At 42.7% G+C, this 13,160-nt stretch overlaps 1 protein-coding gene across 2 annotated transcripts; it reads left to right on the forward strand.

The window, feature by feature from the left end:
* The first annotated feature begins 1,426 nt into the window (after positions 1–1,426).
* Positions 1,427–10,639, forward strand: RNF168 (ring finger protein 168). 2 transcript variants are annotated; one of them, XM_053389873.1, is made up of 7 exons: positions 1,427–1,784; positions 3,875–4,212; positions 5,098–5,174; positions 5,307–5,483; positions 7,581–7,690; positions 8,163–8,250; positions 8,477–10,639. In XM_053389873.1, the coding sequence occupies exons 2-7, from the start codon at positions 3,912–3,914 to the stop codon at positions 9,179–9,181; spliced, it is 1,458 nt and encodes a 485-aa protein (XP_053245848.1). In that variant the 5' UTR covers positions 1,427–1,784; positions 3,875–3,911; the 3' UTR covers positions 9,182–10,639. The 2 variants fall into 2 exon arrangements, with proteins under 2 accessions (XP_053245848.1, XP_053245847.1); XM_053389872.1 differs by having other exon boundaries at positions 1,428–1,955.
* Positions 10,640–13,160: the final 2,521 nt, after the last annotated feature.

The following is a 13,160-nucleotide window of genomic DNA, read 5'->3' on the forward strand; positions in this document are numbered from 1 at the left end:
ATATATGCTGCCCCATAACATAACATTCTCTATGGGTTAGATTAATATAACTGAAATATATCAATTTTAAAAACTAAAGGAAAAAATGGAGAGGGGAGATGATGACAACATGGCTTCCCACTTTGGGGGGGTCCCTGAAAAGCCCATTTCCTCCTGCTCATACAGCTCTAATTAGACTGCATAATAATTTCAAAGAACAGAAAGGTATTCAGTTGGCAGCAAAACACCCACTGAAATGGCTTCGAGTTGGTCTCTCTGAGAAAAGCATTCCATAGCTAGGCACTACTACAGTGGTACCTTGGGTTAAGTACTTAATTCGTTTCGGAGGTCCGTTCTTAACCTGAAGCACCACTTTAGCTAATGGGGCCTCCTGCTGCCGCTGCGCCGCCTGAGCCCAATTTCTGTACTTATCCTGAAGCAAAGTTCTTAACCTGAAGCACTATTTCTGGGTTAGCGGAGTCTGTAACCTGAAGCGTATGTAACCCGAGGTACCACTGTACTGAAAAGCAAGTTTCTTCACCAGGGCTGGCCCATGCACGAGGCAAGGTGAGGCAACTGCCTCAGGTGGCAGGATCCAGAGAAGCAGCAAATCTGGTTGATTTTTCTTCTCTCTCTCGCTCCTGATGTAGATTTTCTCTCACCCTTTCTGTCCTGGTGGGTAGGGGAGTGCTATTTTAGGGTACACCTCGGGTGCCAAAATGTTTTGGGCCAGCCTGGGTGGAGGCACCAACAGTATGCCTCTGAAGAGGATCAAGCTCTATGCCCATTTCCATCACAGAAGGCACTCTTTCAGGTAAGCTGGTCCCAAGTCGCTTATTGCATTTATATACCACTCCCCCCCCCGGACCTTATGGTCCTCCAACCTCCTCTTAAGCCAAAAACGGTTGTCTAAATATAATTAACTGCAATCTTAAAAAGCAAATAACGGTTGGTTCGTTTTCTAAAGTCGTTGCCCAAACAGACTGAACCAATTGTATAAACACTATGGGGGGGGGACAAAACACTTGAGCATAAACACAAAAACCTCTCAAAATGAGTAAAGCAATCTTGCAATTATTAGTGTTTCATTATTTTATACATTGTGGCTCAATAAAACGCTTTCCCCCACCATAGTACTCAAAAGCCTGCGGTGCTCCGAATCAAACAGCACACCCGCACTGGCCCTCCCGCACCAGCTGCAGTACTGCAACTCGATTATTCCACGCTCGAAGCCTGCGGCAAGACTAAGCGCAGAGGCAGAAAGGGGCGGGATTTCCCTCCGCGCGCTTGTAGGCGCGGCTGTACAGGAGTTCTCCTGGCACGCATGCGCGCGTCGTCTGCGCGCGCTGAGGCAGCTTAGACGCCTCTCCCGCTTCCTCGCCCTTTCTCGGAATAAAAGATAGCCGTTGGGCGGGCTCTTTCGCGCACGCGCGTGGAACGGGAGGGAGGGGAGGGGGGAAGTGGCGGGTCAGAGTTCCGAGACAGGCGGACACCGAGTCGCCGGGCTCGCGCGCGGTTTCCTCTTCCGGGGTCTCCATTTTGGCGCCTAGCAACGGGAAGTCAAGCGTCAGAACGGTGAATCGGTTCTGGAAGCCCCGCGGCCTCAGGCTCCGCTTAGTTCCCACTTGTCAGCCGGGGCCCCCTGAGGCGAATGTTTCCTAGGCCTCTGGCCTAGAAATGTGGGGCGGACGTCGAGAGGCTTCTTGGCCTTCGCTCCTGACAGTGGGGAAGCTGAAGAACTTTTCTCCAAGTGTGTGAGAAGGAGAAGAAGAAGAGGAGGACGAGGAGAACCAACAGCAGTAACAGTAGGACTCGCAACTCACTTTCCCGTGTATATTCACTGAAATGTTCGTGGAAGGGAATTGAGCACACATATCTCTGGCCAAACTTGCTGTTGTGCGCGCACACACCTGTAGTCTTCGGGCAAAAAAAAATCTTATTAAAACAAGTTGGGAACCAGAAAACGGTGCATGTAGGTGAGTTTCGGGTTAAATGTGAATAGGATATGAAAGGTGATTCTTACTGGTTTGACCCGACATACCTTGAGTAAGCTTTTGTATGTGGGAGTGGTCTCTCACATTTTTCTGTTTAGAAATTATCGGTGCTTTTTGAATTGACCTATGTTCCTGCACCAGTATCCTATATCTCTGCACGTTGTTTTGTAAAGTCATTTTTGTATCTAAATTGGCAAGCAGCTTTTAAGAAAAAGCTGCCTACTTGTATCTTAAACATCATGATACCTACTTCTAATGAAAATACTGTTTTATGCAATGTAAATGCATGTAACTACACTACTCAGAAGCTTGCACTGACTGCCCATATGCTACCAGTCCAGGTTCAAGGATTTTGTATTAATTTACAAGGCTTTTAGCAACTTGGACCTGGGATACCTCAGGGACTGACTGATCCTTTATATTCCTAATCACTGGGGCCATCAAGGGAGTTGCTGTTAACAAACATCACTGCCCCATGGCTCGGGTGCATGGCTTGTACCCACAAGGAGCCTTACTGTCAGTATTTTGGGCCCCCTCCCTGTTGATCTTCTTGTGTTTACTGAAGATGTTTTTTATTGCAACAAACATTTGTAATGAATTCTGATTGTATAGCGTTAATTGCTGAAATTAACAATAAATACTAAGCAGGGTTCTTAATAGAATTTTGAGCTTCACAGGAACATGTGAAAAGCAGCTGCGGGTTTCTCTTTGGACTGGAAAGTGGTATTTCAATTCATTTCAACCAATTTCAGTTAGTAAAATATGAATACATGCTTGTTTTCATCCCATTTAACAAGTGAAGATAAGGACTTATGCTGTGTTCCTCCATATACATACATAGAGAAGACCGAACCCAATAAGGCTGGTTGGTTGTTTTGACACGGACTACATTTGGTTTTAAACTAAGATCTTGATTCATATGTAAAGCTGAGCTACAATTCTTTAGTGAAACTAAACTTTGTAGAAGTCCTCCTCTTGCCCAGTTGTAAAGAGAGGGGAGCATGCAAGCCCAGGACTTCTAATACCTCAAGCTGTAAATTGGCAGAGGATATCATAAAATAAAGCAAAGCACAGGCTCTTGAATGAATACCAAATATGTTGATGCAGGCTCATAGTTGATAGGACTGCTCTATGTAGAACTTAAACAGCAGGGGTCGGCAAACTAAGGCCCCCGGGCCGGATCAGGCCCACCTGGCTCCTAGATCAGGCCAGCGCCGTGAAGCCAAGACTGCCGGCGATGGCGACGGAAGTGGCCGAGCGGCGGCAGCTCTGCCAATCAAACGCGTTTACCTCAGCTGTGTTTGATTGGCAGAGCCGCCGCTGCTCGGCCTCTTCCTCCTGCTGCCGCCCTGGTGCTCCTGTGGGCCAGAGAGCGGAGTGGATGAGCTCGCTCTGCCTATCCACTTAACGAGAAGTGGCAGTGGTGGTGACAGCGGCGGCAGCCCCTGGGAAGGTAAACACAGCGCCTGCTTTCTCTAGGTGGGGAGAAAGCCCGTTTCGCGCTGCCACCGCCAGCCCTTCGGCGAATGAGGCAGGCGGCAAACTGAGAAGGTGGCTGGGGCTGGGAGGAGGACTACTTGCCCCTCTCGCAGTGTGCGTAGGAATTCGTTTTATAGATAGATAGATAGATAGATAGATAGATAGATAGATAGATAGTCTGGCCTTCCACAAGGTGTGAGGGACAGTGGGACAGTGGACCGGCTCCCTGCGGAAAAAGTTTGCTGATCCCTGTTATACAGCGTGCACATCAAACATACACCATGGGAGAGGTGTGATTAAAAAGGTTAGATCAGAGAAGGATGTTGAGAACATTGTAAGGTAAAGAGCCAAATAGCTGAGCCAATACTGATAACTTTCTGCATTTTTGATGATTCTAAGTAGATGCTGTGTCATGGTTTCAGATGCTGATGATGCACTAGTCACCTTCCCTTAGACAGCATGTCGAAGAAATCGGAGGCTCCACTGTCCTTATCTGACTGTCGCTGTAATATCTGCATGGAGATTTTACTGGAACCAGTCACGCTGCCATGCAACCACACTCTCTGCAATTCCTGTTTTCAGCTTACAGTGGAAAAGAGCAGCCTGTACTGCCCTTTCTGTCGTCGGCGAGTCTCTTCTTGGGCACGATATAATGCCCGCAATAACACTCTTATTAATTTGGAATTATGGGAAAAGATTCAAAAACATTTTCCAGAAGAATGCCAACGCAGAATTAGTGGACAGGATGTAGAAGAAGATAGTGAGTAAACCTGGCATATATGGCCTTATAAATATGTTACAAATGTTTAAAAGGTTAGAATAATGCTTTTGGGAACACAGTAAAATATCTAGGCACCACCTTGTGGTCTGGAGAAAGTAAAGATATCTTCCAGGTGGCGAGACAAGGACACATTTGAAAGCGCAAAGAGGACTGCTTTGTTGGGGAATGCTTTTTAAGGCATTGGCATGCCTCCAGTGTGGATAGTGGACAGGTGGATAGTAAAACATTTGTGGGTACCAGCATTTTCTGGTTTATTTGCAAGGCTGAAGTAATAGAATATGGAAAAGTAACCATTGCTGAAAGTGAGCACTACAGAGTTGGAATAGTCTTGTCTACTTGAATGGGTTTGAAACCTCTGGGCCAGAATTTAGTTTTATACTAAGAGCATGTCCTAGCCCAGTGAAATAATAATAATAAAAACTTTCCTTTGACCATTAGCCAAATTATATTTTTTTTTAATCTTCCTGCTATTTCAGTAGCATTTAAAGCCCTTTTGGATTCACAGAACTAGTTGTGTAGTTCTATGGAACTTAGTTCAAGAATTTGCCCATTACTAAAGAAGTCAAATCAAAGAATGCAAGGGCTGAAACAAACAATTGCAGTTTCTTTTGAAAAACTTTGAAGCCTTCTTTTACTTATTTATATTGGAGGATTACTTAACCCTTTAGTGCCAAGGAAGTCAGAAACTGTCAGTGACAGAACAGCACTTAAGTGATCAACTACATTTTGATGTGACTTTAGAAGTGTATTCTGTCATATAGTACTGAGATTAAATTGGAACTTGATGTTTCTTTATAGGAAAACTATAGTCCTTAATTGGTTCATTAATAACTATATTTCTCAAATCTTTTCTTTTCTGGATAGTGTGCCTACATCAGCCAGTGCGCTGTTTAAGTAAACCTGGAGAATTAAGACAGGAGTATGAAGAAGAGATAAGCAAGGTAAATCTAGAAAGCTGTTTTCAGAAAAAAACACAAAAGCTGCAGTCAAAAGAAAAAGCTTTTGGCTAAGGTATTCAGTCTCTAAACTGCAAGAAAAAGTCAGAAATAAGTTATGATAAACTCTTACTTCAGGCAGAAGCAGAACGACTGGCTCATGAAGAAGAAGCAAGCAATGCAAGCAAAGAGTATATTCAAAGGCTATTGGCAGAAGAGGAAGAAGAACAGAGGCTAGCAGAAGAAAGGAAAAAACAGATGGAAGAACAATTACTACTAGATGAAATATTGGCACGGAAACTAAGTTGTGATCTGGTAAGTAGCAGCTTGATGGTAGACAACTCAGTTCAATTAAATTCTCAGGACAGAATACGCCCCATCAGTTGAAGCCCTGCATAAGGGCTTTCACTTATGCAGTGAGGCATCCCCGCCTGCCCCCAGTGCCTCCTGGCTTAGAGGGGATCAAAAGAATACCCCAGAACAGTGCACAGAGCAAGGAGAGGGGAAGATTGTTCCATCTGGCAAGCTATAATGCTTGTGCAGACGGGATGTTCCAAAAAGTGTGACTTAGAATACCATCAATTTATTTTCTCAAGCCTTAAAATTTGAAGGTACATACCAGGCACCTTTTCAATGTTACTTATCTAAAGAAGCTATATGTGCCCCAAGATGGGGCTCATCAGCATGGGAAGGCAGCCCATCTAGGAGAGGGAAAACTGATCCTAAACCTCTGCTGCCTTGCAGCTATACTCATTTGTGAGAAAGGCTTTGGGAGTAAACCCAGAGCAAAATACCTCTACCTGCTACTTTGTGGGACATCTTTGGGAGAAGAAAAGGCTAAGAAGTAAACAGTACATAGATTCAAAGTCCTTAAGGCAGTTGGATGGTGTCTTGTATGCCTCTTTCTGGCAACTCCTGCAGCCAGAAAGCTGGTACAAAATGTATTGCTCTACTTCCCTTTGGACCACATCAGCGATGCTAAGAGAGGGGGCTCTTATCATCTGAGCAGCCCAGGGCCTCCATGCATACTGCCCAGGCTAGCACCTTGGAGAGGTCACTTCTGTGCTGCTAATGCAGTAGAAACAATGCGGGAGGCAGCAGTTAAGAATTACCGATCTCTGCAGCCACAGCAGCCGCTATGATTCTCCAGCAGTTTGACATCACCTCTGGAGGACTAATCCATTTTCTTTTGAGGCAGATGGATGCCAACATTTATCTGCTTTCTGCATAAAAAGTAGATATTATCAATGTATTGAACATTTATTCTATGTACAGTGGTGCCTCGCAAGACGAAATTAATCCGTTCCGCGAGTCTCTTCGTCTTGCGGTTTTTTCGTCTTGCGAAGCACGGCTATTAGCGGCTTAGCAGCTATTAACAGCTTAGCGGCTTAGTGGCTATTAACGGCTTAGCGGCTTTAAGAAAAAGGAAACAAACTCGCAAGAACTCGCAAGACGTTTCGTCTTGCGAAGCAAGCCAATAGGGAAAATCGTCTTGCGAAGCGACGCAAAAACCGAAAAACCCTTTCGTCTTGCGCGTTTTTCGTTTTGCAAGGCATTCATCTTGCGGGGCACCACTGTAGTCTGCTTATTTCACTATCCCAATGTAACATTTCCCCCTTGTTTCACAAGACCTACCTCCTTTGACCATTCTGATTAATCTGGAATTGAAAAAAGCTGTGTTAAAAATTAAAAGATGTAACTTGGAAGAATTCTAAGTTTTGAAATGACTACAGATTACACATTTATATTACAAATGCAGGAAATTCCAACCTATTACTTTTAATTTAAATTAGTGGGCTTCACTTGTGAACATTTTTCTTTAATATTCCTACTTCTAGTTAAGAATCTAATGCCTGTTATGAATGAATCTTAAGATTAAACCTAGAAGTGTTCCTAGCGAAATGAGCACATATTGAACCAGGTAAAAGCCAAAACCCATTTTCTTCCATGATGGGAGGTGGTGGCAATGAAAACCCACTGGATTCTATTGTAGATGGGAGGAAAGTTCCACCTGGGTTTGGTCTCAGTAACAGTGGTTTCTTTCATTGGTGTTTTACATTAGAGCCTACTCAGAGATTCTGTCCCTGAATTCTTCAGTCAGTTGTTTCTGAGGGGGGTGGGTTCTGCCCTCTTCTATCACAATATGCTTCTTTTACACCTCCCTCTTATTAGGGAGATTTGGTGGGTGATGGCCTCATGATAGCATTTTATTTCAACACTCTGGGAACTCTGTATGATATAAATAAGGGCTCTAAGAGTTTCCTTTGTTGGGAACAGTACGGATATATTAGAGTTTGTTTATAATGGTTTAAATCATTTGCATGTATTAGGATTGTATTAAATTGTGCCAAAAGACTAATGACTGTATAAAAACATGTTTATTTATATTGATGTGCTTTTTTGTCAATACAGAACAGCTCTGCTGAGGAGCAAATGAACAGCAGCCTGTCACATGGACCCTCCCCCTCTGATTCTGGCAAAACATCAAAAAGCAAAAGCTGCAGTTCTGTGGACATTAAAAAGTAAGTTGGATCCAGTAATTTGTCTCTTGGTTTCTTGGTACATAATTTGTTATATACACCATGGAAGGAGAAATTTAACAGTATGATAATAGGAGCTTTATGATATGACTTTATTTTGGCAGTTTTCAATTGATGGGGTTGTGGTTTTTTAAAAAAAACAATATGAAGGTGGTGCATTTTCTCATTTTGGAAAACTTGGCCTAGTTTGGACTTCCCCAAGCTGGTTCTGACCACATGCTTTTCCACCGTCGCTCCTGGCAGCATAAGCAATATAAAAAGCTTAGTTTTATAACATTTTGCCACATGCTCTGCTCTTAGACTGCAGTCTTAGTCCCGCTTACCTACTGACTTCAGTAGGACTTACTTCTGAATAGAAATAGGATTGCATTAAGTTAAGAATTATGCTGACTTTGCCTTAAGACTTTGTTCTTCACATGCTGTAAAAGTGTACTTATGTTCCTTTTTCCTTAAGGTATTTGTCTCCAAAGCCCTTTAATTCCTTGCCTCCAAAGAGGTGCTTTAAAAATTGGCAAGAAGAACATTCTGGCTCCTTTTCTGAGGTAATGTATACATATATTGATTCCTGTGGAGTATAAAGATTTCAGCATTCTCATATAAGTACATGTGATATCTATGTGAATTTTAATATCCCATACATTTCCATACTCCGTATTGCCAATATGAATGCCAGTTCTTTTTCATATTTATAACATGAGTACATGCAAAATCTTTTGGGAATAGTGAACTGTATTTGACAGCTATAATTTGCACATTTCTTTCTTCCAGGAGAGCAGCAACACTAAAAACATCTGTACATCAAGAGAAAAGGGAAGAGAAAATGAAATGCCCACACTATCTCCACAGGCAATCAGGGAGGCAAAGAAAGGTGCGGATGGTTATGACTATAAAAATGAGAGTTTTACAATAGACATGCAGTTGAGAACATCTCAAGAATCCTTCCCTGAAGCAGCAGTTGATTCATACTTAAATGATAAAAGGAAAAGAACTTTCTCACAAACTGATGATGAAGAAGAGATGGATGATATAGAAAGGCAGATAAGTTTGGAGCAGCAGTTTTATGAAAGGCAAAAGCAAGAAGAAGAGGATAGACGTCTGGCTCTGAAGCTTCAGAGGGAAATGGACAAAGAACAGAACATGCTAAATCGCAAAAAAGGGTCTCCAGATGAATACCATTTGCGTCCTACAACATCTCAGTCAGTAAAAGAATCTCCAGTTGCAAGGAAACGGAGCAGGCTTTCAAAGAACTCAAAGTCTTCAAACAGCCCACTTGAAACAGAGAAGCGAAAACTACACAGAAGCTCCCACAATGAGAACTGGAAACCCTCTAACCAGCTCCAGGCCAAGTCACCTTCTGTAAAAGGAGGAAATGTTTTGAATTGTGTCAACAGCTCTAACTCAAAAGATGCAGAAGTGCTTTCAGGCAAGCAAAAAACAATTCTTCAGATGTTTAAGAGGCCTGCAACAAACTAGATGAACAGTAATACTTTCATGACATTGATTGGAGTTAATGAAGGGGCACTGTTGAAAAGCTGACCTAGTCAAACAATTATTTCTTCAGGGATCAAGTGCTCTCAGAATTAATGTGAAACTTGATTGGGAATCAGTTGTGCCTGCTGTATGCCCACTTGCTTTTACTTGTTGCAATTCACTTCTTTAACGCATGCATGGTAACAGGTTGCTCTGAATGTCAAGAGAGATGTTTGTTTAAAACCATCATGCACTACAGCTCATGTAGTGTTCGCTGTGTAATCAAACCAGTTTCCTATTACCCCCTCCCAGTTCCCTACCACAACAATAGTAAGAAAATTTGAAAAGATATGTAAACTTGGCTTGAACTGAGACATCACTCTGTTTGATGGGTCAGTATAACCTTGACACTGTTGATGATGTTGATTCAGACTTACATTTTTGTTGCTGGAACACATAGTAAATGACCCAAATGTCATCCTTCACATTTCCCCTATATATATATCTGCCCTGAACTTAAGAATTCCTATTTTTTTCCCCTAGTGTCCCCCCCCCTCTATTTCTTGGAATTATTTGATTAGAACATAATCCATTAAAATGGCTTTCAAGCTTCATGAGAAAACTATCCTACCATGAATGAATTTCCACAGTTCAGTAGGGGATCTTAACATATATTCAAGTAATGTCTGAAGATGGAGCCTGTGCATATTTCCCCCCCATTAATAATTAATTCATATTTTTTACAGTAATAAGTACATTTCCCATAAAAAACGGTGACATTAAATAATTTCCACAATATATAAAAATGAATATTTCATAGTCTAAATTTCATAATAACCATCTCCTGAGCAATATTTTTATAATGTCCTACAATCTCTAAACTAGTTACAGCTCTGATAAAAATGAAACTTAAAGACCCCTTCCTGAACCTCAGAGTTAGTTTGACGAAATGAAGATTACTTCAAAAATTTCCTGGCCAGTGTTATGTAGAAGACTTCTCAGTTATTTTCTCCTTTTTTGGAATATTTGCTGCAGATAGTATATTAATCAGAAGTTAAGATCATCTAGAAAGTAAATCTTCAGATACAATTAGAGTAAGTAATCTCCTTCCTTCCACAAACACATTATTTCAGACTGTTTGAATAGTACAGCAGCTCCATCACATTTACAGGCAACTCCCCAATTGCACACAATCAGCACACATCCTCTCACTGACTTGCACACCAAAAATGGTACCAAAAGGGGGTGAAATGGGGGCTGAACAGGGGAATCCCTGTTTGCAGGCATCCCGGAATGGAACTGCTGCATAAGTGGGGGTTCCCCTGTAGTTTGCTCTTAATTTGAAGCACTGCCAAGTTGCATCCAATATTGTATATATTCAACTGCATTAAGGTACACTTTATAGAAAACTGTAAAAATAACTTTGTAGTTCCAATTGATTAAATTCACTTTAAAAACAAATTTTGCACATTTCAGAGAGATTATCATGGGGGTCTGCCTACCATTTTTTAAGAAGCTTTTACTGCTTTTATCATACTGAATTAGAATTGTGGAGTGTTCCTGCTCAGTGTTCCAGTCAGCCATACCCTCTTCAATGACATTCTAATTGTTATTTATAGGTTTTTAAAAATTTCATGATACCCCATTTGATATTCCCTAACACCCATTTTTCCATTTTTCATCAACAGTATTCTGTGACCACTGAACATGTTCAGTACTCATTAGACTATTCGGGGGGGGGGGGTCTTCTAAGATTTTCAAACCTCAGAGCAACATGCTGATACCACCATTTTGTGCATGGATTGTGCTGTTTTAAGCAACAGAACTCACTTCCACATCAGAAACATAGTTGACTTACAACTTGCATGCATTTAACTTGCACAATCACAGCTTTACGCGCTTGGTGGCCAGTCAGAACTCAATTGTACAGATTGCACACTGGGTTTCTTCTGTGCAGAAAGAGCTTTTAAGCTCTCTGACCTCTGGGAAGGTCTCACAAGATCTTGCGGGACTGTCCAAAATCTCACAAAGGCCTCCAGAGTCCATGCAAGACCTTCCCTTTCCCTGCTACTTCTACCTTTCACCCTGGTTGGTGCAAGCACGGCTGGATGTGCTGCTCTATCATACTTCCACTTCTTCCAGTCATGGATTAGGATTGTAACCTAAACTAGGAATCAAATTGACCTGATCTAGCTTCAAAACTCACTTCATGAATCAACTAGATAGCCGTAGGTTAACTACTTTAAGCACCAGTCCGTTTTGCAACATGGGAAATACTGACTTACCTTATATGATGATGCCTATACAGCAGAGGTAAGCAGAAGTTGGACTACAATTCCCATCAGCCCCAGCCATGATGACCAGTAAGGGATGCTGGGAATTTAGTCCAACAGCATCTGGAGGGCACCTGGATGGTTGTCCATGGCTTACAGGATACAGTAATTATAAAAAATGTAGTAGTGCACTTTGGGGCATAGGTCCAGCAGGAGGAAGAGCAAATGTATACATTTACCTAAGTACTCCACTGATACTAGAACAGATACTGCATGAAAGCGATATACAAAAATGATTGCTATCATTTCCATTCCAGATTTTTTACCTAGCTCAGCTGGACATGGCTGTGCTTATGTGGTCCACCAGGAGAGGGTGCAGGTGCATCTGGCTTGTCTTCAAGGTGGTGCCATGGGGACTCCACTCGAAGGCAGTTCATGTCAGTCCCACTACTTTCTGTGGCTGTGCGTTACTTTCCATGAAGCGGTTGGTGATGACGGCCCATTCTTTATTATTACTATTATTAATTAGATTTGTATACCGCCCTTCATCTGAAGATGACAGGGCAGTTCACAACATAAAAATACAAAACGAGAGCAGAAAATATGTAACAACCTCCCCCCCCAAACCAATAAACCCCACTCCCATAAATATATTTTAAAAGGCCTAGTTACTGAGAAATGTTTTTGCCTGGCATCAGAAGATAAGTAATGAAGGTGCCAGGTGAGCTTCCTGGGGGAGAGCATTCCACAAGTGAGGAGCCACCACAGAAAAGGCCTGTTCTTGCATTGCCTCTGAAGAAGGGCTTCCACTGATGATCACAGGGTCTAGGCCAGTGAATATGGGGGGGGGGGAGGCGTATTTTTAGGAAAGGTAAAGGACCCCTAGACAGTTAAGTCCAGTCAAAGGCGACTATGGGGTGCGGCACTCATCTCACTTTTCAGGCCGAGGGAGCCAGCGTTTGTCTAGAGACAGCTTTCTGGGTCATGTGGCCAGCATGACTACTGGCACATGAGAGGACCGTGATGGAGCGTGTGGAAATGCCATTTACCTTCCCGCCTCAGCAGTACCTATTTATCTACTTGCACTTGAGATCATAGCTGTCAACTTACAGATTTGAAAATAAGGGACCAGCAGCCTCAAAAATAAGGGATCAGCAGCCAAAATAAGGGCTCAACAATTACTTTGATAAAATACATATTTTGTTGCATGCAAATGGCTTTAGATACCTATTAGGTCCATAAATTACCATATAGCATATATTCAACACAAAAAACCGCAACAATTTGTTGTTGACAAAGCACAGCTGGACATAGAAAGGGCCCCATTACCGTCAGTAGCTTATTTAAGGGACATCATCAATAAAGGACAGCAGTGGGGCATGGCCCTGGGATAAGGGACTGTCCTGCCAAATAAGGGACACTTGACAGCTATGTTTGAGATGGTCAAGCTGTCTTGCCCCAGTGAGCAACCTGGCCGCCGAATTCTGCATCAGTTGTACTGAATTAACCCTGCATGGAAGCACCATGCAGCAGTGCTTCCAATATCTACCTCAGGGAACATGGCATGGGCATAGCGAGGATTTTGTTGAGTGGGGGGGAGAACCTCAGCTAGCTATTTGTTTTTATTGACTGGGGGGGCAGCTGCCCCTTCCCTGCCTCCCTTGGCTACGCCCATGCCAGGGAAGCAGGACTTCGCCACTACACCTGAC

This window comes from Podarcis raffonei, chromosome 5, assembly GCF_027172205.1.
Source record: "Podarcis raffonei isolate rPodRaf1 chromosome 5, rPodRaf1.pri, whole genome shotgun sequence".
Lineage (NCBI taxonomy): Eukaryota > Metazoa > Chordata > Lepidosauria > Squamata > Lacertidae > Podarcis > Podarcis raffonei.